The sequence below is a fragment of the Hypanus sabinus genome, chromosome 12 (assembly GCF_030144855.1).
Source record: "Hypanus sabinus isolate sHypSab1 chromosome 12, sHypSab1.hap1, whole genome shotgun sequence".
In the NCBI taxonomy this organism is placed as follows: Eukaryota; Metazoa; Chordata; class Chondrichthyes; order Myliobatiformes; family Dasyatidae; genus Hypanus; species Hypanus sabinus.
In genome coordinates this window covers 2061982-2088804 of record NC_082717.1, presented here as the reverse complement: position 1 = coordinate 2088804, position 26823 = coordinate 2061982, and the positions used below count along the sequence as shown (strand labels likewise).

Below are 26823 nucleotides of genomic sequence, written 5' to 3'. Positions count from 1 at the left end.
AGCTCCCATCATAATGCAAGGTCCTTTTACCCTTGCAGTTTCTTAACTCAACCCACAGGGTACTACATCTTCCAATCCTATGTCACATCTTTCCAAGGATCTCATTTCAGTTTTTAACCAATGGAACCACACTGCCCCCTTCTCCTACTTACCTCTCCTTTCAATACAAGGTGTATCCTTCGATGTTCAGCTCCCAACTATGATCTTCTTTCAGCTATGATTCAGCAAAGTCCACAACATCAGACCTGCCAATTTCTAACTATACAAGATCACCTACCTTATTCCCTATATTGCATGCTTTCAAATATAACACCTTCAGTCCTGTATTCGTCACCCTTTTCAATTGTGCCCCATGTTACACCAACTCATTCACTGACAGTAATTCTGCCGTATCATCTGCCTGTCCTTTCTGACAGTCTCACTACACACTGCTTCTGCTTGTAATCCAACAGCCCTATCACTCCAGATCCCAAGATCCCAACTCCTGCCAAATTGGTTTAAATCATCCTGAAGAGCACTTGCAAACCTTCCCTCAAGGACATTGGTCGCCGTCAGGTTTTTACAGGTTGTACCTTCCCCAGAAGAAATCCCAATGATCCAGAAATCTGAAGTCCTGTCCCTACACCACTTGTGATTGCAGTCATCGATTATGACACTCTACAATATCGAGTGATAAATATAAAAGACTGTAGCCCTAAACAGAATGTTCTACATTTAGATTGTCATTTATTAATGTCAAGATACCATAATACATAGCAGCAGATATAGGCCATTTGGCCCATTGAGTCTGCTCCCCCAATTCAATCATGGCTGATCCCTTTTTCCCCTCCTCAACCCCACTTCCCGGCCTTTTCCCTATAACCTTTGATGACATGTCAAAACAAGAACCTGTCAATCTTTGCCTTAAATACACCCAATGACCTGGCCTCCAAAGCTGCCTGTGGTAAGAAATTCCACCAATTTACTACCCTCTGGCTAAAGAAATTTCTCCCCGTCACTGTTTTAAGTGGATATCCCTCGATTCTGAGGCTGTGCCTTCTTGTCCTAGACTCCCTCACCATGGGAAACATCCTTTCCACATCTACTCTGTCTAGGCCTTTCAACATTTGAAAGGCTTCAATGAGATATCCCTCAACCTGCTAAATTCCATGAGTACAGACCAGAGCCATCAAACATCTCGCATATGATAACCCTTTCATTCCCAGAATCATCTTTGTGAACTACCACTGAAACCAGCACATCTTTGCTTAGATGAGGAGCCCAAAACTGTTCACAATAATCAAGGTTAGGCCTCACCAGCGCCTTATAAAGCCTCAGCATTACATCACTGTTCTAGACCTCTTGAAATGAATACTGACATTGCATTTGTCTCCCTCACCACTGACTCCACCCACAAATTAACCTCTTCCCTTGCACCCTTCGACATCTGGCACACTGCCAGTGTCTTCCACAGTGAAGACCGATGCAAAATACTTACTTAGCTCATCTGCCATCTCCTTGGCCCCCGTTATTATTTCTCCATCCTCATTTTCTAGCAGTCCTATATCTCTATTTTATTTTTTACATACTAGTAAAAATTTCTACTATTCACTTTGATATTGTTTGCTAGCTTGCTTTCATATTTCATCTTTTCCTTTCTAATGATCTTTTTAGTTGCTTCTTTTAGGTTTTTTAAAAGCTTCCCAACCCTCTAACTTTCCACTAAGTTTTGCTTTGTTGTCTGCTATCTCTTTTGCTTTTACATTAACCTTGACTTCTCTTGTCAGCCATGGTTGTACTACTTTGCCATTTGAGTATTTCTTTGTTTTGGAATACACCTAAACTGCACCTTCCTTATTTTTCCCAAAAAGTCATGCCATTATTACTCTGTTGCCATCCCTACCAGCATCTCCTTCCAATTAACTTTCACCAACTCCCCTCTCATACTACTGTACTGAAATACTGAAATACCTTTACTCCACTGAAATACTGCTATGTCACATTTTACTTTCTCCCCATCAAGTTTCAAGTTGAACGCAATCATATTGTGATCACTGCCGCCTAAGGGTTCCTTTACCTTAAGCTCCCTAATCAGCTCTGGTTCATTACAGTTTTGGACTCCTTATTTTAGAAGGGATATACTGACATTGGAGAGGGTTCAGAGACAATTCACGAGAATGATTCCAGGAATGAAAGGGGTTACCATATGAGGAATGCCTGGCAGCTCTTGGGCTGTATTCCCTGGAGTTCAGGAGATTGAGAGGGTTCTCACAGAAACATTCCGAATGTTAGAAGGCCTGAACAGATTAGACTTGGCAAAATTATTTCCCATGATAGGGGAGTCTAGGACAAGAGGGCACGAATTCAGGATTGAAGGACATCCATTTAGAACAGAGATGTGGAGAAATTACTTCAGTCAGAGGGTGATAAATCTGTGGAATTTGTTGCCACAAGCGGCTGTGGAGGCCAAGTCATTGGGTGTATTTAAGGCAGAGATAGATAGGTTCCTGATTAGACAGGGCATCATTAGACAGTAGGTTCAGGAGTAGGCCATTTGGCTCTTCAAGCCTGCACCACCATTCAATGTGATCATGACTGATCATCCACCATCAGTAATCCTTTCCTGCCTTCTCCCCACATCCCTTGACTCCACTATCTTTAAGAGCTCTATCTAACTCTTTCTTGAAAGCATCCAGAGAATTGGCCTCCACTGCCTTCTGGGGCAGAGCATTCCATAGATCCACAACTCTCTGGGTGAAAAAGTTTTTCCTCAACTCTGTTCTAAATGGCTTACCCTTTATTCTTAAACTGTGGCCTCTGGTTTTGGACTCTCCCAACATCGGGTACATGTTTCCTGCCTCTAGTGTGTCCAATCCCTTAATAATCTTATATGTTCAAGATATATGATCCCCTCTCATCCTTCTAAATTCCAGTGTATACAAGCCCAGTCGCTCCAATCCTTCAACATATGACAGTCCCGCCATCCTGGGAATCAACCTCGTGAACCTATGCTGCACTCCCTCAATAGCAAGAACGTACTTCCTCAAATTTGGAGACCAAAACTGAACACGATACCCCAGGTGTGGTGTCACCAGGACCCTGTACTACTGCAGAAGGGCCTCTTTGCTTCTATACTCAACTCCCCTTGTTATGAAGGCCAACATGTCATTAGCTTTCTTCACTGCCTTCTGTACCTACACGCTTACTTTCAGTGATTGATGAACAGGGTCACCTAGATCTCATTGTACTTCTCTTTTTCCTAACTTGACACCATTCAGATAGTAATCTGCCTTCCTGTTCTTGCCACCAAAGTAGATAACCTCACATTTAACCACATTACACTGCATCTGCCATGCATCTGCCCACTCACCCAACCTGTCCAAGTCACCCTGCATTCTCCTAACATATTCTCCTCATATTTCACACTACCACCCAGCTTTGTGTCATCTGTAGATTTGCTGATGTTACTTTTAATCCCTTCATCTAAATCATTAATGTATATTGTAAATAGCTGCGGTCCCAGCACCAAGCCTTGCGGTACCCCACTAGTCACTGCCTGCCATTCTGAAAAGGATCCGTTAATCCCTACTCTTTGTTTCCTATCTGCCAACCAATTTTCTATCCATGTGAGTACACTACCCCCAATACCATGTGCTCTAATTTTGCCCACTAATCTCCTATGTGGGACCTTATCAAAGGCTTTCTGAAAGTCCAGGTACACTACATCCACTGGCTCTCCCTTGTCCATTTTCATAGTTACATACTCAAAAATTCCAGAAGATCAGTCAAGCATGATTTCCCCTTTGTAAATCCATGCAGACTCGGACCGATCCTGTTACTGCTATCCAAATGTGCCACTATTTCATCTTTTATAATTGACTCCAGCACCTTCCCCACCACTGATGTCAGGCTAACTGGTCTATAATTCCCTGTTTTCTCTCCCTCCTTTCTTAAAAAGTGGGATAACATTAGCTATCTTCCAATCCTCAGGAATTGATCCTGAATCTGTAGAACATTGGAAAATGATTACCAATGCGCCCACGATTTCTACAGCCACCTCCTTAAGTAACCCTGGGATGCAGACCATCAGGCCCTGAGGATTTATCAGCCATCAGTCCCATCAGTCTACCCAACACCATCTTCTGCCTAATGTGAATTTCCTTCAGTTTCTCTGTTACCCTAGGTCCTCTGGCCACTATTACATCTGGGAGATTGTCTGTGTCCTCCCTAGTGAAGACAGATCCAAAGTACCTGTTCAACTCGTCTGCCATTTCCTTGTTCACCATAATAAATTCACCCGTTTCTGCCTTCAAGGGCCCAACTTTGGTCTTAAATATTTTTTTCATCGTCACATACCTAAAGAAGCTTTTACTATCCTCCTTTACATTCTTGGCTAGCTTACCTTCATACCTCATCTTTTCTCCCCGTATTGCCTTTTCAGTAATCTTCTGTTGCTCTTTAAAAGTTTCCCAATCCTCTGGCTTCCCACTCATCTTTGCTATGTTATACTTCTCTTTTATTTTTATACTGTCCTTGACTTCCCTTGTCAGCCATGGTTGCCCCCTACTCCCCTTAGAATCTTTCTTCCTCTTTGGAATGAACTGATCCTGTACCTTCTGAATTATTCCCAGAAATACCTGCCATTGTTGTTCCACTGTCATCCCTGCTAGGGTTTCCTTCCAGTCAACGTTGGCCAGCTCCTCCCTCGTGGCTCCATAGTCCCCTTTGTTCAACTGTAATACTGACACTTCCGATTTTCCTTTCTCCCTCTCAAATTGTAGATGAAAACTGATCAAAGGGTATGGGGAGAAGGCAGGGGAGTGGGGACCACTGGAAAAATTGGATCAGCCCATGATTGAATGACAGACCAGACTCCATGGCCTACTTCTGCTCATATAAATTATGGTCTTATTACAGAACACCCAATCCAGTATAGCTGATCCCCTAGTAAGCACAACGACAAACTGCTCTAAAACCCATCTCATAGGCATTCAACAAACATACTCTTTTGAGATCCATTGAGATCCAACACCTTTTCTGTTCCCCATTGTAATCTGTGGTCCACATCCCAGCCACTGCTGGGAGGCCTGTATATAACTGCTATCACGGTTCTTTTACCCTGGCAGCTTCTAAGCTCAATCAACAAAGATTCAATATATTCCAGTCCTATGTCACATCTTTCTACAGATCTGATGCCATTCTCTACCAGTAGAGCCACACCAACCCTTCTGCCTACCTTCCTATCCCTCCGATACAATGTGTAACCTTGGACATTCAGATCCCAACTACAACCATCCTTCAGCCATGATTCGGTGATGGCTACAATATCATACCTGACAATCTGTAATAGGGCAACAAGATCATCCACCATATTTCTTGTACTCCATGCATTGAGATTTAACATTTTGTTTTTAGAATTTGCTACCCTTTTTGATTCCTAACACACTGATACTCACGCTGCTGGCTGGTATTTTGTCCTATCATCTGTCAGCCTTCCTGACAGTCTGACTGTATGCTATCTTTGCTTTTTATCATCCATCCTATCCTGAATTCCTTCACTCTTGTTCTCAGCCCCCTGCCAAATTAGTTTAAACCCTCCCCAACAGCTCTGACAAACCTGCTTGGGTGAATATTGGTCCCACTTGGATTCAGGTACAACCTGTTCCTTTTGTACAGGCCATACCTCTCCCCCGAAGAGATCTCAATGATCGAAGAACCTGAAGCCCTGTCCCCTGTACCAGCTTCTCAGCCACACACTTATCTGCTAAGTCATCCTGTTTCTACTCTCGCCACCATGTGGCATAGGTAGCAATCCAGAAATTACTATCCAGGAGCTCCTGCTTCTCAGCTTTCTGCATAGCTCTCCAAATTCTGTCTTCAGGATCTCTTTGCTTTTCCTTCCTATGTCATTGGTACCAATATAGAACATTACAGGCCCTTCGGCCCACAATTCTGTGCCGACCCTCAAACCCTGCCGCCCATATAACCCCCCCCCCCACCTTAAATTCCTCCATATACCTGTCTAGTAGTCACTTAAACTTCACTAGAGTACCTGCCTCCCCCACTGACTCAGGCAGTGCATTCCATGCACCAACAACTCTCTGAGTGAAAAACCTTCCTCTAATATCCCCCTTGAACTTCCCTCCCCTTACCTTAAAGCCATGTCCTCTTGTACTGAGCAGTGGTGCCCTGGGGAAGAGGTGCTGGCTGACCACTCTGTCTATTCCTCTTAATATCTTGTACACTTCTATCATGTCTCCTCTCATTCTCCTTCTCTCCAAAGAGTAAAGCCCTAGCTCCCTTAATCTCTGATCATAATCCATACTCTCTAAACCAGGCAGCATCCTGTAAATCTCCTCTGTACCCTTTCCAATGCTTCCACATCCTTCCTATAGTGAGGCGACCAGAACTGGATACAGTACTCCAAGTGTGGCCTAACTAGAGTTTTATAGAGTTGCATCATTACATCGCGTTTCTTAAACTCTATCCCTCGACTTATGAAAGCTAACACCCCATAAGCTTTATTAACTACCCTATCTACCCGTGAGGCAACTTTCAGTGATCTGTGGACATGTACCTCCAGATCCCTCTGCTCCTCCACACTACCAAGTATCCTGCCATTTACTTTGTATTCTGCCTTGGAGTTTGTCCTTCCAAAGTGTACCACCTCACACTTCTCCAGGTTGAACTCCATCTGCCACTTCTCAGCCCACTTCTGCATCCTATCAATGTCTCTCTGTAATCTTCGACAATCCTCTACGCAATCTACAACACCACTAACCTTTGTGTCATCTGCAAACTTGCCAACCCACCCTTCTACCCCTACATCCAGGTCGTTAATAAAAATCACAAAAAGTAGAGGTCCCAGAACAGATCCTTGTGGGACACCACTAGTCACACCCTCCAATCTGAATGTACTCCCTCCACCATGGCCCTCTGCCTTCTGCAGGCAAGCCAATACTGAATCCACCTTGCCAAACTTCCCTGGATCCCATGCCTTCTGACTTTCTGAATAAGCCTACCGTGTGGAACCTTGTCAAATGCCTTACTAAAATCCATGTAGATCACATCCACTGCACTACCCTCATCTATATGCCTGGTCACCTCCTCAAAGAACTCTATCAGGCTTGTTAGGCACAATCTGCCCTTCACAAAGCCATGCTGACTGTCCCTGATCAGACCATGATTCTCTAAGTGCCCATAGATCCTATCTCTAAAAATCTTTTCCAACAGCTTTCCCACCACAGATGTAAGGCTCACTGGTCTATAATTACCTAGACTATCCCTTTTTTGAAAAAGGGAACAACATTCGCCTGCCTCCAATCCACCGGTACCATTCCCGTGGACAATGAGGATATAAAGATCCTAGCCAGAGGTTCAGCAATCTCTTCCCTTGCCTCATGGAGCAGCCTGGGGAATATTCCGTCAGTCCCCGGGGACATTATCCGTCCTAATGTATTTTAACAACACCAACACCTCCTCTCCCTTAATATCAACATGCTCCAGAACATCAACCTCACTCATATTGTCCTCATTGTCATCAAGTTCCCTCTCAGTGGTGAATACCGAAGAAAAGTATTAATAGAGGATCTTGCTCACTTCCACAGCCTCCAGGCACATCTTCCCCTTTTTATCTCTAATCGGTCCTACCTTCACTCCTGTCATCCTTTTTTTCTTCACATAACTGAAGAATGCCTTGGGGTTTTCCTTTACCCTACTCGCCAAGGCCTTCTCATGCCCCCTTCTTGCTCTTCTCAGCCCCTTCTTAAGCTCCTTTCTTGCTACCCTATATTCCTCGATAGACCCATCTGATCCTTGCTTCCTAAACCTCATGCATGCTGCCTTCTTCCACCTGACTAGATTTTCCACCTCACTTGTCACCCATGGTTCCTTCACCCTACCATTCTTTATCTTCCTCACCGGGACAAATTTATCCCTAACATTCTGCAAGATATCACTAAATATCGACCACATGTCCATAGTACATTTCCCTGCAAAAACATCATCCCAATTCACACCCGCAAGTTCTAGCCTTATAGCCTCATAATTTGCCCTTCCCCAATTAAAAATTTTCCTGTCCTCTCTGATTCTATCCTTTTCCATGATAATGCTAAAGGTCAGGGAGTGGTGATCACTGTCCCCCAGATGCTCACCCACTGACAGATCTGCGATCTGACCCGGTTCGTTACCTAATACTAGATCTAGTATGGCATTCCCCCTAGTCAGCCTGTCAACATACTGTGACAGGAATCCATCCTGGACACACTTAACAAACGCTGCCCCATCTAAACCCTTGGAACTAATCAAGTGCCAATCAATATTAGGGAAGTTAAAGTCACCCATGATAACAACCCTTTTATTTTTGTACCTTTCCAAAATCTGCCTCCCAATCTGCTCCTCGGTATCTCTGCTGCTACCAGGGGGCCTATAGAATACCCCCAGTAGAGTAACTGCTCCCTTCCTGTTCCTGACTTCCACCCATACTGACTCAAAAGAGGATCCTGCTACATTATCCACCCTTTCTGCAGCTGTAATAGTATCCCTGATCAGTAATGCCACCCCTCCTCCCCCCCCCCCATCCCTTTTAAAGCACTGAAGTCCAGGAATATTGAGAATCCAGTCCTGCCCTGGTGCCAGCTAAGTCTCCATAATGGCCACTACATCATAATTCCATGTATGTATCCAAGCTCTCAGTTCATCTCTCGCAATATGTACCAAGACATCTGGCTGCTCTCCAGATGAATGCTTTGGATGCAATCATTCATGTCTAGAGAATGTTCTGTCTGTTCTGTCCCCATCACTACTGTTCCACTCTTCTCCACCAGGGACCCATGCTCAGTCCAAGCAACCCAGTCTCCATGGCATTCCCCTGAGGTTATCCCCATAACTGTATCTAAAGCGGTATACTTATTATCAAGGGGAATGGCCACAGGGGTGCTCTGCACTAAATGCCTCTTCACATCTCCATTTCTCCCGACAGTCACCCATCTCCTTCCAGCTCAACAAACAAATTACACCCCTATAACCAATTAATCTACTAACTCGTGCATCTTTGGAATGTGGGAGGAAATCAGGCTCCCTGGAGGAAACCTGTGTGGCCACGGGGAAAACATACAGACTCCTAACAAAGAGCAAGGGGAATTGAACCTGATGCAAGCTGTTACACTGACTGTTACTCTACCGGGCCGTCATGTATCTATACATAAATATTCAAAATTAGAGATGGTCAGTGGATATTTCAAAGTAAGACACAGCATCGGTCACAATGTTTCTGCTGGGTGCGGTACAGTAAACAAGCCGTGGGAGTGCAGGTACCTCCATCGGTAAAGTCAGCCCTGACACTGCCATGTACGTGCTTCCAATGGTTTTGATTTTTTCAATTTTCTCATAGCGTTCTTCACTTAGGAGCTACAGCGGGGAAACACAGGCAACAGAATGAGATCACATCAGCTCTGTCATCTGAAAACCACAAACAAAATGCATCCCACAAGACCATAAGGGGCGAGGAAAATTTGGCCACTCGGTCTATTCACTCTGCTTTGTCATTCCATCACAGCTGATTTATTATCCCTCTAAGCCTACAAGAGGAGAGGCTGTACCTGATCTGATATTGGGAAATAATCCTGGTCAGGTGTCAGATCTCTCAGTGGGAGTGCATTTTGGAGATAGTGATCACAACTCTATCTTCTTTACCATAGCATTGGAGAGGAATAGGAACAGACAAGTTAGCAAAGTGTTTAATTGGAGTAAGGGGAAATATGAGGCTATCAGGCAGGAATTTGGAAGCATAAATTGGAAACAGATGTTCTCAGGGGAGTGTACGGAAGAAATATGGCAAATGTTCAGTGGATATTTGCGTGGCGTTCTGCATAGGTACGTTCCAATGAGACAGGGAAAGGATGGTAGAGTACAGGAACCGTGGTGTACAAAGTCTGTTGGAAATCTAGTCAAGAAGAAAAAAAATTGTTTACTAAAGGTTCATAAAGCTAGGTAACGATAGAGATCTAGAAGATTATAAGGCTAGCAGGAAGGAGCTCAAGAAAGAAATTCGGAGAGCCAGGAGGGGCCATGAGAAGGCCGTGGTGGACAGGATTAAGAAAAACCTCAAGGCTTTCTACAAGTATGTTAGGAGGAAGAGGTTAAGAAATGAGAGAATAGGACCAATCAAGTGTGACAGTGGAAAAGTGTGTATGGAACCGGAGGAGACAGCACAGGTACTTCATGAGTACTTTGCTTCAGCATTCACAACCGAAAAGAACCTTGGTGATTGTAGGGATGATTTGCAGTGGACTGAAAAGCTTGAGCATATGGGCATTAAGAAAGAGGATATGCAGGAGCTTCTGGAAAGCATCAAGTTGGATAAGTAACTGGGACCGGACGAGATGTACCCCAGCCTACCGTTGGAGGTGAGGGAGGAGATTTCTGAGCCTCTGGCGATGATGTTTGCATCATCAATGGGGACGGGAGAGATTCCAGAGGATTGGAGGGTTGCGGATGTTATTCCATTGTTCAAGAAAAAGGGTAGAGATAGCCCAGAAAATTACAGACCAGTGAGTCTTACCTCAGTGGTTGGTAAGCTGATGGAGAAGATCCTGAGAGGCAGGATTTATGAACATTTGGAGAGACAAGATATGATTGGGAATTGTCAGCATGGCTTTGTGAAAGGCAGGTCATACCTTATGAGCCTGATTGATTTTTTTGAGGATGTGACTAAACACATTGATGATGGTAGAGCAACAAGGCATTTGACAAAGTACCATATGCAAGGCTTATTGAGAAGTAAGGAAGCATGGGATCCAAAGGGACATAGCTTTTTGGATCCAGAACTGGCTTGCCCACAAAAGGCAAAGAGTGGTTGTATACAGGTCATATTCTGCATGGAGGTTGGTCACCAGTGGTGCGCCTCAGGGATCTGTTCTGGGACCCCTACTCTTCCTGATTTTTATAAATGACTTGGATGAAGAAGTGGAGGGATGGGTTAGTAAATTTGCTGATGACACAAAGGTTGGAAGTGTTGTGGATAGTGTGGAGGGTTGTCAGAGGCTACGGCTGGACATTTGATAGGATGCAAAACTGGGCTGAGAAGTGGCAGATGGAGTTCAACCCAGATAAATGTGAGGTGGTTCATTTTGGGAGGTCAAATATGATGACAGAATATAGTACTAATGGTAAGACTCTTGGCAGTGTGGAGGATCAGAGGGATCTTGGGGTCCGAGCCCATAGGACACTCAAAGCTGTTGCACAGGTTGACTCTGTGGTTAAGAAAGCATATAGTGCACTGGCCTTCATCAATTGTGGAATTGAATTTAGGAGCCAAGCGGTAATGCTGCAGCTATATAGGATCCTGGTCAGACCCCACTTGGAGTACTTTGCTCAGTTCTGGTCGCCTCACTACAGGGAGGATGTGGAAACCATAGAAAGGGTGCAGAGGAAATTTACAAGGATGTTGGCTGGACTGGGGAGCATGTCATATGTGATTAGGTTGAGTGAACTCAGCTTTTTCTCTTTGGAGCGGCAAAGGATGAGGTGACCTGATAGAGGTGTATAAGATGATGAGAGGCATTGATCATGTGGATAGTCAGAGGCTTTTTCCCAAGGCTGAAATGGCTAACATGAGATGGCACAGTTTTAAAGTGTTTGGAAGTAGGTGCAGAGGAGATATCAGAGGTAAATTTCTTATGCAGAGAGTGGTGAGTGTGTGGAATGGGCTGCTGGGGACGGTGGTGGAGGTGGATACGATAGGGTCTTTTAAGAGACTCATGGACAGGTATATGGAGCTCAGAAAAATGGAGGGCTATGGGTAATCCTAGGTAATTTATCAGGTAAGGACTTGTTTGGCACAGCTTTGTGGGCTGAAGGGCCTGTATTGTGCTGTAGATTTTCTGTGTTTCTAAATGTTTTGGAGTTCTTTGAGGAAGAAGCAAGCAGGGTGGACAAAAGGAGAGGCAGTGGATGTCAGTAAGGGATTTGATAAGGTGAGGCTGGTTAACAAGATAAAATCCTATGGCTGACAGGCAGGAGGCAGTAAGTGGGAATAAAGGGGGCCTTTCCTGGTTGGCTGCCAGTGATGAGTGGTGATCAGGGGTCAGTATTAGGACGGCTACTTTTCACATTGTTTGTTAGTGATTTGGATAATGGAGCTGACGGCTTTGTGGAGAAATTAATGGATGATACAAAGATAGGTGGAGGGTGAGGTTGTGCTGAGCGACTGCAGCAGGGTAAATTGGAAGAATGGGCAAAAAACTGCCAGATGGAATATAATGTTAGGAAATGTATGATAATGCATTTTGCTAAAAGAAACAATAGTGCAGACTATTCTCTAAATGGGGAGAGGGTTCAAACATCAGAGATGCAGAGGGACTTAGGAGTCCTCACACAAGACTCCCAGAAGGTTAATTTATAGGTTGAGTCAGTGGTAAAGAAGGCCAATGCAATGTTAGCACTTATTTCAAGGGGAATAGAATATAAAAGCAAGGAGATAATGGTGAGCCTTTATAAGACACTAGTCAGGCCGCACTGAGTATTGACAACAGTTTTGGGCCCCATATCTCGGAAATGATGTGCTGTCATTGGAGCGAGTCCCGAGGAGGTTCACAAGGATGATTCTGGGAATGAAGGGGTTAATATATGAGGAGCTTTTGGCAGCTTTCAGACTGTTCTCACTGGATTTTAGAAGAATGAGGGGGTATCTCATTGAAACCTACCAGATATTGAAAGGACTAGATAAGGTGGATGGGGAGAGGATGTTTCCTATGGTGGGGGTATCCAGAACTGGAGGGCACAGCCTCAGAATTGAGGGGCAACCTTCTAGAAGAGAGGTAAGGAAGAATTTTTTTAGTCAGAAAGTAGGGAATCTGTGGAATGCTCTGCCACAGACTGCAGTGGAGGCCACGTCCATGGGTATATTTAAGTGGAAGCTGATTGTTTCCTGATTGATCAGGGCAGCACAGGATATGGCAAGAAGGCAGGTGTATAGGGTTGAGTGAATCTGGAATCAGCTATGATGGAATGGTGGAGCAGGCTCAATGGGCTGAATGGTCTAATTCTGCTCCTATGTCTTGTGGTCTTCTGGAAATCAATAGTCCGAGGAGCAGGCAGGAAATTCTGTGGCTGTGAATGGGGCACCCAGATTGCATGTTGCCTCTGAAGAGCCAGCGTCTGGGACATCTTGGATCACATCCACTACAACAGGGTAGTAATTTCTGGATTGCTACCTGTGCCACATGCCCGTGAGGGTAGAAGCAGGATGATCTGGCAGATAAATGCAAGGCTGAGTAGCTCATTCTGAGGGAGGTACGACCCGTACAAAAGGGATGGGTTGCACCTGAACCCGAGGGGGATCAATATTCTCATGGGCAGGTTTGTTGGAGGTGTTGGGGAAAGTTTAAACTAACTTTGCAGAGGGATGGGAACTGGAGTGAAGGGAATCTGGTTAGGACGGACGATAAAAAAATCAAAGGTTGTGTGCAGTCAGACTGTCATATAGAACAGGTAGACGATAAAACAAAATAGCAGCCAGCAGGGTGAGTATCAGTGCATTAGGGATGCAGAATCAAAAAGAGTAGCAAATACAGTACTCAAAGTGTTATATCTCAATGCACGGAGTATAAGAAATAAGGTGGATGATCTTGTCGCAATATTACAGGTTGTCGGGTATGATGCTTTGGCCATCACTGAATCGTGGCTGAAGGATGGTTGTAGTTGGGAGCTGAATATCCAAGGTTACACGTTGCATTGGAGGGATAGAAGGTAGGCAGAGGGGGTGGCATGGCTCTGCTTGTAGAGAATGACATCAAATCATTAGGGAGATGTGACACAGCATTTGAAGATGTTGAATCCTTATGGGTTAAGAAACTGCAAGTGTAAAAGGACCCTGATGGCAGTTATATACAGGCCTCTAAACAGCAGCTGGGATGTGAACCACAGATTACCACAGGAAATAGAAAAAGTGTCTCAAAAAGGCAATGTTATGATAGTCATGAGCGATTTCATCATTAAGGGTGATTGGGAAAACGATGTTGGTAATAGATCTCATTGTTGTTGCTTGTGTATTTGTTGAATACCTTTGAGAAAGTTTTTTAGAGCAGCTTGATGTTGAGCCTGAAGGAGATCAACTAGACTGGATTGGGCATTTGATAACGATCCAGAGGTAATTAGGGAGCTTATGGTAAAGGAGCCCTTAGGAGGCAGTGATCATAATATGATTGAGTTTAACTTGAAATATGACAGGGTTGTACAGCACTTTGGTCAACATGGGTTGTTTTTAAATGTGCTTTATAAATAAATTTGACTTGACTTGATGTAGCAGTATTTCAGTAAAGGAAATTACAGTGGTATGAGAGAGGAGCTGGCCAAAGTAAGTTGGAAGGAGATGATTGCAGGGATGACAGCAGAGCAGCAATGGTTTAAGTTTTCAGGAAAAAATGTGTAATGATGCAGGATAGATGTATTCCAAAAACAAAGAAATGCTCAAATGGCAAAATAGTACAACTGTGGCTGATGATGGAAGTTAAAGCTAATGTAAAAGCAATAGAGAAGGCATACAGTAAAGCAAAATTTAGTGGGAAGATTGAGGATTAGAAAGCTTTAAAAACCTACAGAAAGCAACTAAAAGAATCATTTGGAGGGAAAAGATGTATTTTAAAACAAGCTAGCAAACAATATCAAGGTCAATGGAAAAAGCTTTTTTTCGAGTATATAAAAAATAAAAGAGAGGTGAGAATGGATATTGGACCACTAGAAAATGAGGCCGGAGAAATAATAAAGGGGAACAAGGAGATGGCAGATGAAGTAAATGAGTATTTTCCATCAGCCTTTACTGCAGAAGACACTAGCAGTGTGGCAGGTGTTGCTGTGTGTGAAGGAAGAGAATAGGACAGCTACTATTACAGGGAGGAGGTGCTCAAAGTTCAAAGGCTAAAGGCACGTTAGTCACCCAGACCAGATGAACTGCACCCTAGGGTTCTGAAAGAGGTAGTGGTAGAGTTTGTGCAGGCATTAGTAATGATCTTTCAAAAATCATTGGACTGTGGCATAAAGCCAGAGGACTGGAAGATTGCAGATGTCTCAAGAAGGCAGCAGACACAGTTAACCTGATCTCAGTGGTTGGGAGGATGTTGGAGTCCATTATTAAGGATGAGGTTATGGAGTAACTTGGTGATGTAGAACAAGATAGGACAAAGTCAGAATTGTTTTCTTAAGGAAAATTTTGTCTGAATTAGAATTATTTGAACTTTCTCCATGTTTAGAAAATAAGTCTCCACCTTTATTCCTTCTCCCAAAGTGCAGGACAATAACTTCCCAACACTGTATTTCATTTCACTCAAGCAACAACACAGAATCTCTGTAGGGCAGTGGCAGGAGAAAGACTTGTTTAAGGAGGTGAGAGAGGTTCAGGGGTAATTCAGGATGGAGCAACAGAATGTGAACGTAGTAGAGGACAGTCCTGCTGTGATAGGGAAATGGGCAGAGGGAGAGGGAGAGAGGGCAACTGAACCACCGTGTACAATTTAAATCTCCATCTTCTGGAATATATCTCCAAGAATGTGGTTTCATTGCACATCTGTATTTTGCACTATAATGCACATTTTGTGGGGTTTTTTTGTACTTCAATGCTTAAATTTTGTATCTTAAAGTATACATTTCTGACTGAGCAACCTTGCAAGAATAATTTTCTTCAGGATAAATAAAGTTGTATCTTATCTTCTGGGAAGGAGGTACTTATATTAAAGGTGAAGAAAATTCACCGGGCTGAGTACTGGGAAGAACATAGAACCATACAGCACAGGAAGTTAATTGTTTCCTGATGGGTCAGGGCAGCAAAGGATATGGCAAGAAGACAGGTGTATGGGTTGAGTGGATCTGGGATCAGCCATGATGGAATGGCAGAGCAGACTCAATGGGCTAAATGGCCTAATTCTGCTCTTATGTCTTATGGTCTTCTGGAAATCAACAGTTAGAGGAACAAGCAGGAAATTCTGTGGCTGTGAATGGGGCACCCAAATCAGCTCTTCAGCCCACAATGTTGTGCTGAATCAATTCAATTAGTAATCAAATGGCCAACTAAACTAATCCCTTCTGCCACACAATGTCCATATCCTTTCAGTTTCCTCACATTCCTGTGCCTATTTAAACACCTCTTATAAGTCCCTGATGTATCTGCCTCTGCCACCACATCAAGCAGCACATTCCAGGCACCCACCACTCTGTGTAAAAAAAACACTCTCACATCTCCTTTGAAAATACCTCCTCTCACCTTAAATCCATGACCTCTGGTATTTCAAACCTAGGAAAAAGATATTGTCTGCCTCTCATAACCTTATAAACCTCTATCAGATCTCCCCTCAGCCTCTGCTGTTCCAGAGAAAATTCAGATTCAGATTCAGATTATTGTCATTTAGAAACCACAAATGCAATGCAGTTAAAAAATGAGACAACGTTCCTCCAGAATGATATCATAAAAGCATAAGACAAAACAGATTACACCAGAAAATCCACATAACGTTTGGCAATCCCCAAACCAGAGTCCGGAGAGGCTGCTGCATATTAATATCGAGCTACCATCTTAGCGTGTTCCCCGGAAAGGAGCTCCAATCTCACCAGACAAAACAAGACCAAAAACTAAAGCTACAAGAGCTGCTCAAAACCACATCGTTACAACAGTGCAAACAATAGCATAATTGTTAAAAAACAGACCATGGGCACGGTAAGCATAGTCCAAAGATGTTAAAAGACTATAAGTTCAAAAGAAACCACCACACAGTTTCCACAAGTCCTCAGGGTCCCAATAGACTCGTCATCCCACGCCAGTGGCAGAAGGGAGTACCCCCGCTATGGACTTCCACTGCACCGCCCGACTCAGCCTCGCAGACACAGCACACAGTGAAAGCTCCGTCGAACCCAGCCTCACAGACACAGCACACAGTGAAAGCTCCATCGATCCCAGCCTCGCAGACACAGCATACAGTGAAAGCTCCGTCGAACCCAGTCTCACAGACACAGCAGACGATGAAAGCTCCATCGAACCCAGCCTCGCAGACACAGCACACAGTGAAAGCTCTGTCGAACCCAGCCTCGCAGACACAGCACACAGTGAAAACTCCACTGATCCCAGTCTCACAGACACAGCACATAGTGAAAGCTCTGTCGAACCCAGCCTCGCAGACACAGCACACAGTGAAAGCTCCGTCGATCCCAGCCTCGCAGACACAGCACACAGTGAAAGCTCCACCGATCCCAGCCTCGCAGACACAGCACACAGTGAAAGCTCTGTCGAACCCAGTCTCACAGACACAGCACACAGTGAAAGCTCCATCGAACCCAGTCTCGCAGACACAGCACACAGTGAAAGCTCCACCGATCCCAGCCTCGCAGACACAGCACACAGTGAAAGCTCCATCGAACCCAGTCTCGCAGACACAGCACACAGTGAAAGCTCCATCGAACCCAGTCTCACAGATACAGCACACAGTGAAAGCTCCATTGAACCCAGCCTCGCAGACACAGCACACAGTGAAAGCTCCATCAAACCCTGTCTCGTAGACACAGCACACAGTGAAAGCTCCATCGAACCCTGTCTCGCAGACACAGCACACAGTGAAAGCTCCGTCGAACCCTGTCTCGCAGACACAGCACACAGTGAAAGCTCTGTCGAACCCAGTCTCGCAGACACAGCACACAGTGAAAACTCCACTGATCCCAGTCTCACAGACACAGCACATAGTGAAAGCTCTGTCGAACCCAGCCTCGCAGACACAGCACACAGTGAAAGCTCCGTCGATCCCAGCCTCGCAGACACAGCACACAGTGAAAGCTCCACCGATCCCAGCCTCGCAGACACAGCACACAGTGAAAGCTCTGTCGAACCCAGTCTCACAGACACAGCACACAGTGAAAGCTCCATCGAACCCAGTCTCGCAGACACAGCACACAGTGAAAGCTCCACCGATCCCAGCCTCGCAGACACAGCACACAGTGAAAGCTCCATCGAACCCAGTCTCGCAGACACAGCACACAGTGAAAGCTCCATCGAACCCAGTCTCACAGATACAGCACACAGTGAAAGCTCCATTGAACCCAGCCTCGCAGACACAGCACACAGTGAAAGCTCCATCAAACCCTGTCTCGTAGACACAGCACACAGTGAAAGCTCCATCGAACCCTGTCTCGCAGACACAGCACACAGTGAAAGCTCCGTCGAACCCTGTCTCGCAGACACAGCACACAGTGAAAGCTCTGTCGAACCCAGTCTCGCAGACACAGCACACAGTGAAAGCTCCATCGAACCCTGTCTCGCAGACACAGCACACAATGAAAGCTCCATCGAACCCTGTCTCGCAGACACAGCACACAGTGAAAGCTCTGTCGAACCCAGTCTCGCAGACACAGCACACAGTGAAAGCTCCATCAAACCCAGTCTCACAGACACAGCACACAGTGAAAGCTCCGTCGAACCCAGTCTCACAGACACAGCACACAGTGAAAGCTCTATCGAACCCAGTCTCACAGACACAGCACACAGTGAAAGCTCTATCGAACCCAGTCTCACAGACACAGCACACAGTGAAAGCTCCGTCAAACCCAGTCTCACAGACACAGCACACAGTGAAAGCGCTCCGACTGCAGCGGACTCCATCGAACCTCCGAGCCTCTGACCATCCCCTCCGGCATTGCTTCTCCGAGCACCAACCTCTGCTGAGCGTATTAAGATGCCCCCACCAACAGCCATCAGTAAAATAACCGAAGTTTGTCTAACCTTTCATTAAAGCACATGCCCTCAAATCCAGGCAACATCCTGGTAAGAGCAGACACAAAATGCTGGTGGAATTCAGCAAGTCATGCTGCACCCATGGAGAAGAGCCAAGAGATGACGTTTTGGGCTGAGACCCTTCTTCGGGACTCATCGTGGTAAACCACTTTTGCACCCTCTCCAAAACCTCAACACCCTTCCTTTAATGGGTAACCGGAACTGGGTGTCCAGATGTGGGAAGAGGACCTTGGGTACTGTCAGTGTGGAATTTGCTCGTTATTCCTGTGACAGGGTGATCTTAATTGAATGTCTGGTTTTTCAGAGACATAAGGTAGTTGGTTACTGTAAATTGTCCCTAGTGTGTAGATATGTGCAAGAGGTGAAGACTATGGGCTGAAAAATGGCAGATGGAATTTAATGCAGGCAAGTATGAGGCGTTGTACTTTGGGGGAACAAGCTAGGGAGGACTTACACAGTGAATGGTAGGGCACTGAGGTGTATGGTAGAATAGAGAGATCTGGGAATACAGGTCCATAACTTATTGAAAGTGGTGTCTCAGGCAGAGTGGCTGGTAAAGTAGGCTTTTGTCACACTGGCCTTCATAAATCAAATTACAGGAGTTGGGATGTTGTGTTGAATTTGTGTAAGACATTGGTGAGAATTAATTTAGGTTATTGGAGAATTAATTAGGTTATTAATTTAGGAAATGTTGACATTTTTTCCATAGATGCTGCCTGGCTGGCTCAGTTCCTCCAGTATTTTGTATGTGTTGCTTAGGTTATTGTGTGCAGTTTTGGGCACCTATCTACAGGAAAGATATCGGTAAGATTGAAAAGAGTACAGAAGGACATTTACTAGGATGTTGTTGGGACTTGACCTAAGTTATAGGGAAAGATTAAATAGGCCGGAACTTTATTCTGTGTTGAGGGGGAAGGAAGAGGAAGAATTAAATGCTGTGTCTTAGGTAGGGGGAGTGAGGGACATCACTCTGTTCTGCATGGCCCCCTAACTCAGGATGTCAAGGAATACCTTGCAGAACTCTGATAAACGTTTATGGTTCTGAGTGGGAAATAGTGTGTGCTGGGGGGGAGGGTGGCATTGAGGATTAGGGCCCTCCCATGTCACAGACAGCTGAAGGACTCCTTCCCTATGATCTGGTGAGTGTGTGAATTGTCTGCCCCAAACAGCTATGGAGACAGTATCACTGGAGATATGGAAAGCGGGGGGAAACAGGTGAGAGAGTGGGGCCAAGCCCATGACCAGATCTACTGTGACCTAGATCAATGATGGATTGGCTGAGGCATTTAATGATGATGAAACAACACTTTAGTAACAGTTTCTTGCTCTCTGCCATCAGATTTCTAAATAATCAATGAACCAATGAACACTGCCTCTTCTTGCTAATTTTTAATTATATTTTCTTATTGCAACATATACACTGAGTGACCACTTTACGAGGCACCTCCTGTTCCTGAACGTAAATGGCCACTGAATGAAGTTTGTGGTCTTCTGTTGCTGTAGCCCACCCACTACAAGGTGCAACATGCCGTGGGTTCAGAGATGCTCTTCTCTACACCACTGTTGTAATGTGGGGTTATTTGAGTTACTTTCACCTTCCTATCAGCTTGACCATTCTCCTCTGACCTGCTCTCACCCACAGAGCCGCCCCTCACATTTTTTTGTTCTTTTGCACTATTCTCTGTAAACTCTCTGGATTGTTTGCTGTGCAAATCTCACGAGATCAGCAGTTTCTCAGATACTCAAACCACCCAGTCTGGCACCAACAATCACTGCCAAAGTTACTTAGATCACACTGCTTCCCCATTCTGGTGTTTGGGAAAAGAACAACTGAACTTCTTAACCATATCCACATGCATTTACGCATTGAGTTGCTGCCACATGACCGGCCGATTAATGAGCAGGTGTACAGCTACCTAATAAGGTGGCCACTGAATGTGTCTTGTAGTATTTTGTTAATGTTGCCACAAAACAACGAATTTCGCAACATATGCCACTGAAAATAAACCTGATTCTGATTCCAAGTCCCCAACACGCAGAATTTTCAGAGGAAACCGGAGTATGTGCTGTGTGGGACAGAGTTCGCCAAGTCACTATGTCGAGGACAGAGGGAGTTCTAATCACAGAAAGGACCTTGTCCATTCAACAGCAGTACCACCACCACCAGTCAACATTCAGCACACAGCAGGCACCTCATCAAAGTCAGCAATGATCTCATTCAGCAGCTGTAAGCACTCCATTCCCTGCTGGTTGCTCTCTGCCTGTGAGTAAAAGGCGTTAAATTCTGGGATAGATGCAAACAGAACCCCCACATCATTGTGTGACTCAAAATAAAGATCCTGGGGACAAAGAGGAAACAAACAAATGTTAGAATTTAAATAAAATATAAGATTAAATTAACTATCATGACTATAACTATGATATAACTATCATATACCCAGTCCTATCCCCTGTCCCATCCCCTGACCCATCCCCTGTCCCATCCCCCATCCCACCGTCTCCACCCCATCCCTCCGTCCCAGTGTTTCTGTCCCATCACCTCCCCTCCATAGTCTCCATCCCATCGTCTCAGCGCTGCCGACCATCCCACCGTCTCCATCCCATCCCCACAAAGACTCTCTGTCTCCATCCTGTCCCTGTCTCATTGTTTTCGTTCCGTCGCCTCCATCCCACCGTCTCTGACCCATCCCCACAAAGACTCTGTCTCCATCCTGTCCCTGTCTCATTGTCTTCGTTCCGTCGCCTCCATCCCACCGTCTCTGACCCATCCCCACAAAGACTCTGTCTCCATCCTGTCCCTGTCTCATTGTCTTCGTTCCGTCGCCTCCATCCCACCGTCTCTGTCCCATCCACTCCAGCCCAATGCCTCGGTCCCACCGACACTGCCATCTCTGTCCCATCCCCTCAATCCCATCTTCTCCTTTCCAACTACTCTGTCCCACCTTCTCCATCCCCCTCTGTCCAATCCCCTGCATCCTATCACCTCCCTCCAATCCCCTCCACCCCATCACCTCCAATCCCCTCCATCCCATCCCCTCCAATCCCCTCCATCCCATCCCCTCCAATCCCCTCCAACCCATCACCTCCCTCCAATCACCTCCACCCCATCACCTCCAATCCCCTCCAACCCATCACCTCCCTCCAATCCCCTCCACCCCATTACCTCCCTCCAATCCCCTCCACCCCATTACCTCCCTCCAATCCCCTCCATCCCATCACCTCCAATCCCCTCCACCCCATCACCTCCCTCCGATCCCCTCCATCCCATCACCTCCCTCCAATCCCCTCCACCCCATTACCTCCCTCCAATCCCCTCCATCCCATCACCTCCAATCCCCTCCACCCCATCACCTCCCTCCGATCCCCTCCATCCCATCACCTCCCTCCAATCCCCTCCACCCCATTACCTCCCTCCAATCCCCTCCACCCCATTACCTCCCTCCAATCCCCTCCATCCCATCACCTCCCTCCGATCCCCTCCATCCCATCCCCTCCTTCCAATCCCCTCCACCCCATCCCCTCCCTCCAATCCCCTCCACCCCATCACCTCCCTCCGATCCCCTCCACCCCATCACCTCCCTCCGATCCCCTCCGTCCCATCATCTCCCTCCAATCCCCTCCACCCCATCACCTCCCTCCAATCCCCTCCGTCCCATCATCTCCCTCCGATCCCCTCCACCCCATCACCTCCCTCCGATCCCCTCCACCCCATCACCTCCCTCCGATCCCCTCCATCCCATCACCTCCCTTCGATCCCCTCCGTCCCATCACCTCCCTCCGATCCCCTCCGTCCCATCATCTCCCTCCGATCCCCTCCACCCCATCACCTCCCTCCGATCCCCTCCACCCCATCACTTCCCTCCGATCCCCTCCACCCCATCACCTCCCTCCGATCCCCTCCACCCCATCACCTCCCTCCGATCCCCTCCATCCCATCACCTCCCTCCGATCCCCTCCGTCCCATCATCTCCCTCCAATCCCCTCCACCCCATCACCTCCCTCCAATCCCCTCCATCCCATCACCTCCCTCCGATCCCCTCCACCCCATCACCTCCCTCCGATCCCCTCCATCCCATCCCCTCCCTCCGATCCCCTCCACCCCATCACCTCCTTCCGATCCCCTCCACCTCATCACCTCCCTCCGATCCCCTCCACCCCATCACCTCCCTCCGATCCCCTCCATCCCATCCCCTCCCTCCGATCCCCTCCATCCTATCATCTCCATCCAGTTCCCTTCGTCTCAGCACTTCTGTCCCATTGTTCCACCTCAATGTCTCCATCCCACCATCTCCGTCCCAGCCCATCTATCCCATCTTCTCCACCCCATCCACTCTGTCCCACCGACTCTGCCCCAGCCTCTCTGTCCCACCATCATCATCCCATCCCTCCTGTCCCACCATCTCCATCCCATCAATTACATCCCACTCTCTCAGACTCACTGCCTCCTTCCCATCACTACCGAACCATCCACTGTCCCACCATCTCTCTCCCATCACCTCTGTCCCATTGCTACCATCCTACTGGATCTGTCACATCAACTCCTTCCCACCGTCTCCATCCCACCAGCTCCCTCCCACACCTCCAAGTTACTGCATCCATCCCATCATTCCAAACCATTCACTCTGTCTCATCATCCCTCTGCTATCCACTTTCTCCCATCATCTCCATTCCATCTCCTTCTGTACAACCATTTCCATTCTGTCCCTGTCCCATCCCTTCCACCCCATCTTTTCCATCGCATCATCTCTCTGCCATCCACTCCATTCCATCGTGTCTGCCCACCACCTCCATCCCTCCCATCCCATCCATCGCATCATCAGCACTTCAGTGCCTTCTTAGGGTAGGCATTGCTCTTGGGCCACAGGTGGTGTGGGGGTCAGTACCTCGTTGTCTGGTTCCCGGTTCAGGAAGTGGTGTGCCACGTGGCTTGGCAGGATGTTGTTGAGCAGGTTCTCATTGTGTTGCCGTAACTCCGCCATCTGCTCCACCTCCATTTTGGCCAGCAGCCTCCATAGGATGTCCAGTCGTGCTGTTGACTCGACCTGCCAAGCACGTGGGGGAAAGGCAGCTGGTCAGGGGTGCAGAAAGGTCACTCCAGTCCAATCTCCCAGGATGCCACTGCATCGTACCACTTTGTGCAACTGCAGTGGGATTTGCGGTTCAAATCAGGTGTCACCTGTATTGAGTTTGTATGTCCACCTGGGTTTCCTTCAGGTGCTTCAATTTCCTCCCACAGTCCAAAGATGTACCGGTTAATAGGTTAATTGGTGAGCCCACAATTGTTCACAATACTCCCCACTTCCCCTACCAATCCACCTTCCCCCTCACCTGGTCTCACCTATCACCTCCCAGTTTGTACTCTTCCCCCCCCCCCCCAAATTCTTATTCCGGCTTCTGTCCCCTTCCTTTCCAGTCCCGATGAAGGGTCTCCGCCTGAAATGTTGACTGCTTTTTCATTTCCATAGATGCTGCCTCACCTGCTGAGTTCCTCCAGCATTTTGTGTCCGCAAAACCTGTTGTTTTTATGACTTTCATGGAGCACTTGTCTCTGCCTACCTGCACAGGACTATCTCTGTAACTGAAACACAAGATTCTGCATTTTGTTTTTTTTTTAACTGCCTCAATGTAATGCACTGTGGAATGATCTGACCAGTATGAATAGAAGGCAAGACATGATTTTCACTGTACCTCAGTACACGTGGCACGAGCAATCTGGACGGCACACAAACGGTGGAAGAGGAATGGCTTTACAGCTGCAGCGATCACTGATCAGGGTTCAATTCCCACTGCCGTCTGTAAGAACTTTGCACATTCTCCCCCTGACCGTGTGGATTTCCTCTGGTTCCCTCCCACATTCCAGACATACAGGTAAGATTATCCGGTACATCTTTGGACTGTGGGAGCAAACAGGGAGGAATTCCACGCATTCCATGGGAGGACGTACAGAGAGAGACTCTTTACGGACACCTCCAGAATTGAACTCTGAACTCCGATAGCTTTGTGCTAACCGCTACACTGCCACGGCACGCAGGGTGTCAGCACGCTATGCTATCGCTGGGAGGGCAGCAACAAATGCAGGCAGCCAGCAGCACATTCTCAGACTACTTTGGTCATTGACACAAATAGCGCATTTCAATGTACATGTGACAAATAAAGCTAATCTTTAACTTTCAAAGCTTTTCACTGCATCGCAGTACATGTGACTGTAATACACAGTCAGACAAACAAGGAATATGAAGCTCAGGAGAACTAAGACATTCGGCCCATCGAGTCTGCTCTGCTATCCCATCAAGGCTGATTTATCATCCCACTCAACCCCATTCTCCTGCCCTCTCCCCCTAACCTTTGCCTAATCAAGAACCTGGCAACCTCCACTTTAAATATACCCAGTGACTTGGCATCCACAGGCATCTGTGGCAATGAATACCACAGATTCATCACCCTGTCTAAAGAATTTCCTCTTCATCTCTGTTCTAAATGGATGTCCTTCTATATTGAACCTGTGCCTTCTGGTCCTAGACTCCTCCACTATCAGAAACATCCTCTCCACATCCACTCTAACTAGGTCTTTCACTGTTCGGTAGGTTTTAATGAGTTTCCACCCCTCTCCATCATTCTTCTAAACTCAGTGAGTACAGGTTTAAAGCTATCAAATGCTCTTCATATGTTAACCCTTTCATTCTCAGAATCATCCATGTGAATCTTCTCTGGACCCCATATGCAGTGGATTCCAGCTATTTGGGACACATTGGAACCGGTACATTTTGGTGAAATTGAGCAGCTGCCCCAGTCAGCCAAACATGGAAATGGTTGAAAAAGCATTAACAAAAAGGCAAACTACCATTTAACTGTGTAACAAATTATGTATTTAAATCAAATACAGAACAAATTAGAACAGCACCAATACTACTACTGTACTATAAAACTGTGTATTAGTTCCTAACAGTTATCAACAGAGGAATTCATCCAGTGTACGCTGCCAAGGTCTTTTGATTGACTGTAAATGAACAAAATCAGTGCAGACACCTAGTGCAGATAATGGACTGCCTTCATACAACACATTCTCCAAATCTTCATTTTCATTGTCACATTCAAGATGTTTGCTGATACCTTCAAATTCTTCCTGGTTCCTAACTTGAAGTAGTGAAGTTGTTTAATTTTCACTCAGAATCAGAATCAGGTTTATTATCACCGACATGAGTCATGAAATTTGTTAATTTAGCAGCAGCAGTTCAATGCAATAGATAATATAGAATAAATAAATAAATAAATGGGTAAATCAAATACAGTATATCTATAAGGAATAGATTGAAAATAATTAAAAAACAGAAATAATATATAATTTAAGGAGTGAGGCTGTGTCCAGGGGTTCATTATTCATTTAGAAATCAGATGGCAGAGGGGAAAAAGCTGTTCCTGAATCACTGAGTGTGTGTCTTCAGGCTTCTGTACCTCCTACTCCTACCTGATGGTAACAGTGAGAAAAGGGCATGCCATAGGGCTGGGGGGGGGGGGGGGTCCTTAATCGCGGATGCTGCCTTTCTGAGACACTGCTCCTTGAAAATGTCCTGGGTACTTTATACCCAAGATGGAGCCAACTAAATTTACAACCCTGTGCAGTTTCTTTTGGCCCTCTGAAGTAGCCTCCCCCCTTACCAGATAGTGATGCAGCATATCAGAATGCTCTCCACAGTACATCTATAGACGTTTTTGAGCGATCTTGTTGTCATACCAAATCTCTTCAAACTCCTAATGAAATATAGTTGCTGTTTTGCCTTCTTTATAACTACATCAATGTGTTGGGACCAGGTTAGATCCTCAGAGATCTTGACACCCAGGAACGTGAAACTACTCACTCTCTCCACTTTTGATCCCTCCATGAGAACTGGTATGTGTTCCTTCATCTTACCCTTCCTGAAGTCCACAAAATTGAGTGCAGTCATTGTTGTAGAGAGAGTAGAGCAGTGGGCTAAGCACACACCTGAGGTGCACCAGTATTGATCGTCAGGGAGGAGGAGATATTATCACCAATCCGCACAGATTGTGGTCTTCCAGTTAGAAAGTTGAGGATCCAATTG

General features: G+C 46.1%; 1 protein-coding gene across 1 annotated transcript in view; it reads right to left on the bottom strand.

The window, feature by feature from the left end:
* LOC132403305 (adenylate cyclase type 8-like) overlaps positions 1 to 26823 on the bottom strand; it is a 191743-nt gene that overhangs the window by 24088 nt on the left and 140832 nt on the right. Inside the window, exons 17-19 of the mRNA XM_059986758.1 lie at positions 23629 to 23787; positions 20938 to 21084; positions 9295 to 9387 (exon numbers count right to left, since the gene is read on the bottom strand). Of these exons, the coding sequence (XP_059842741.1) occupies positions 9295 to 9387; positions 20938 to 21084; positions 23629 to 23787 (399 nt within the window). The remainder of the gene's footprint in view (positions 1 to 9294; positions 9388 to 20937; positions 21085 to 23628; positions 23788 to 26823) is intronic.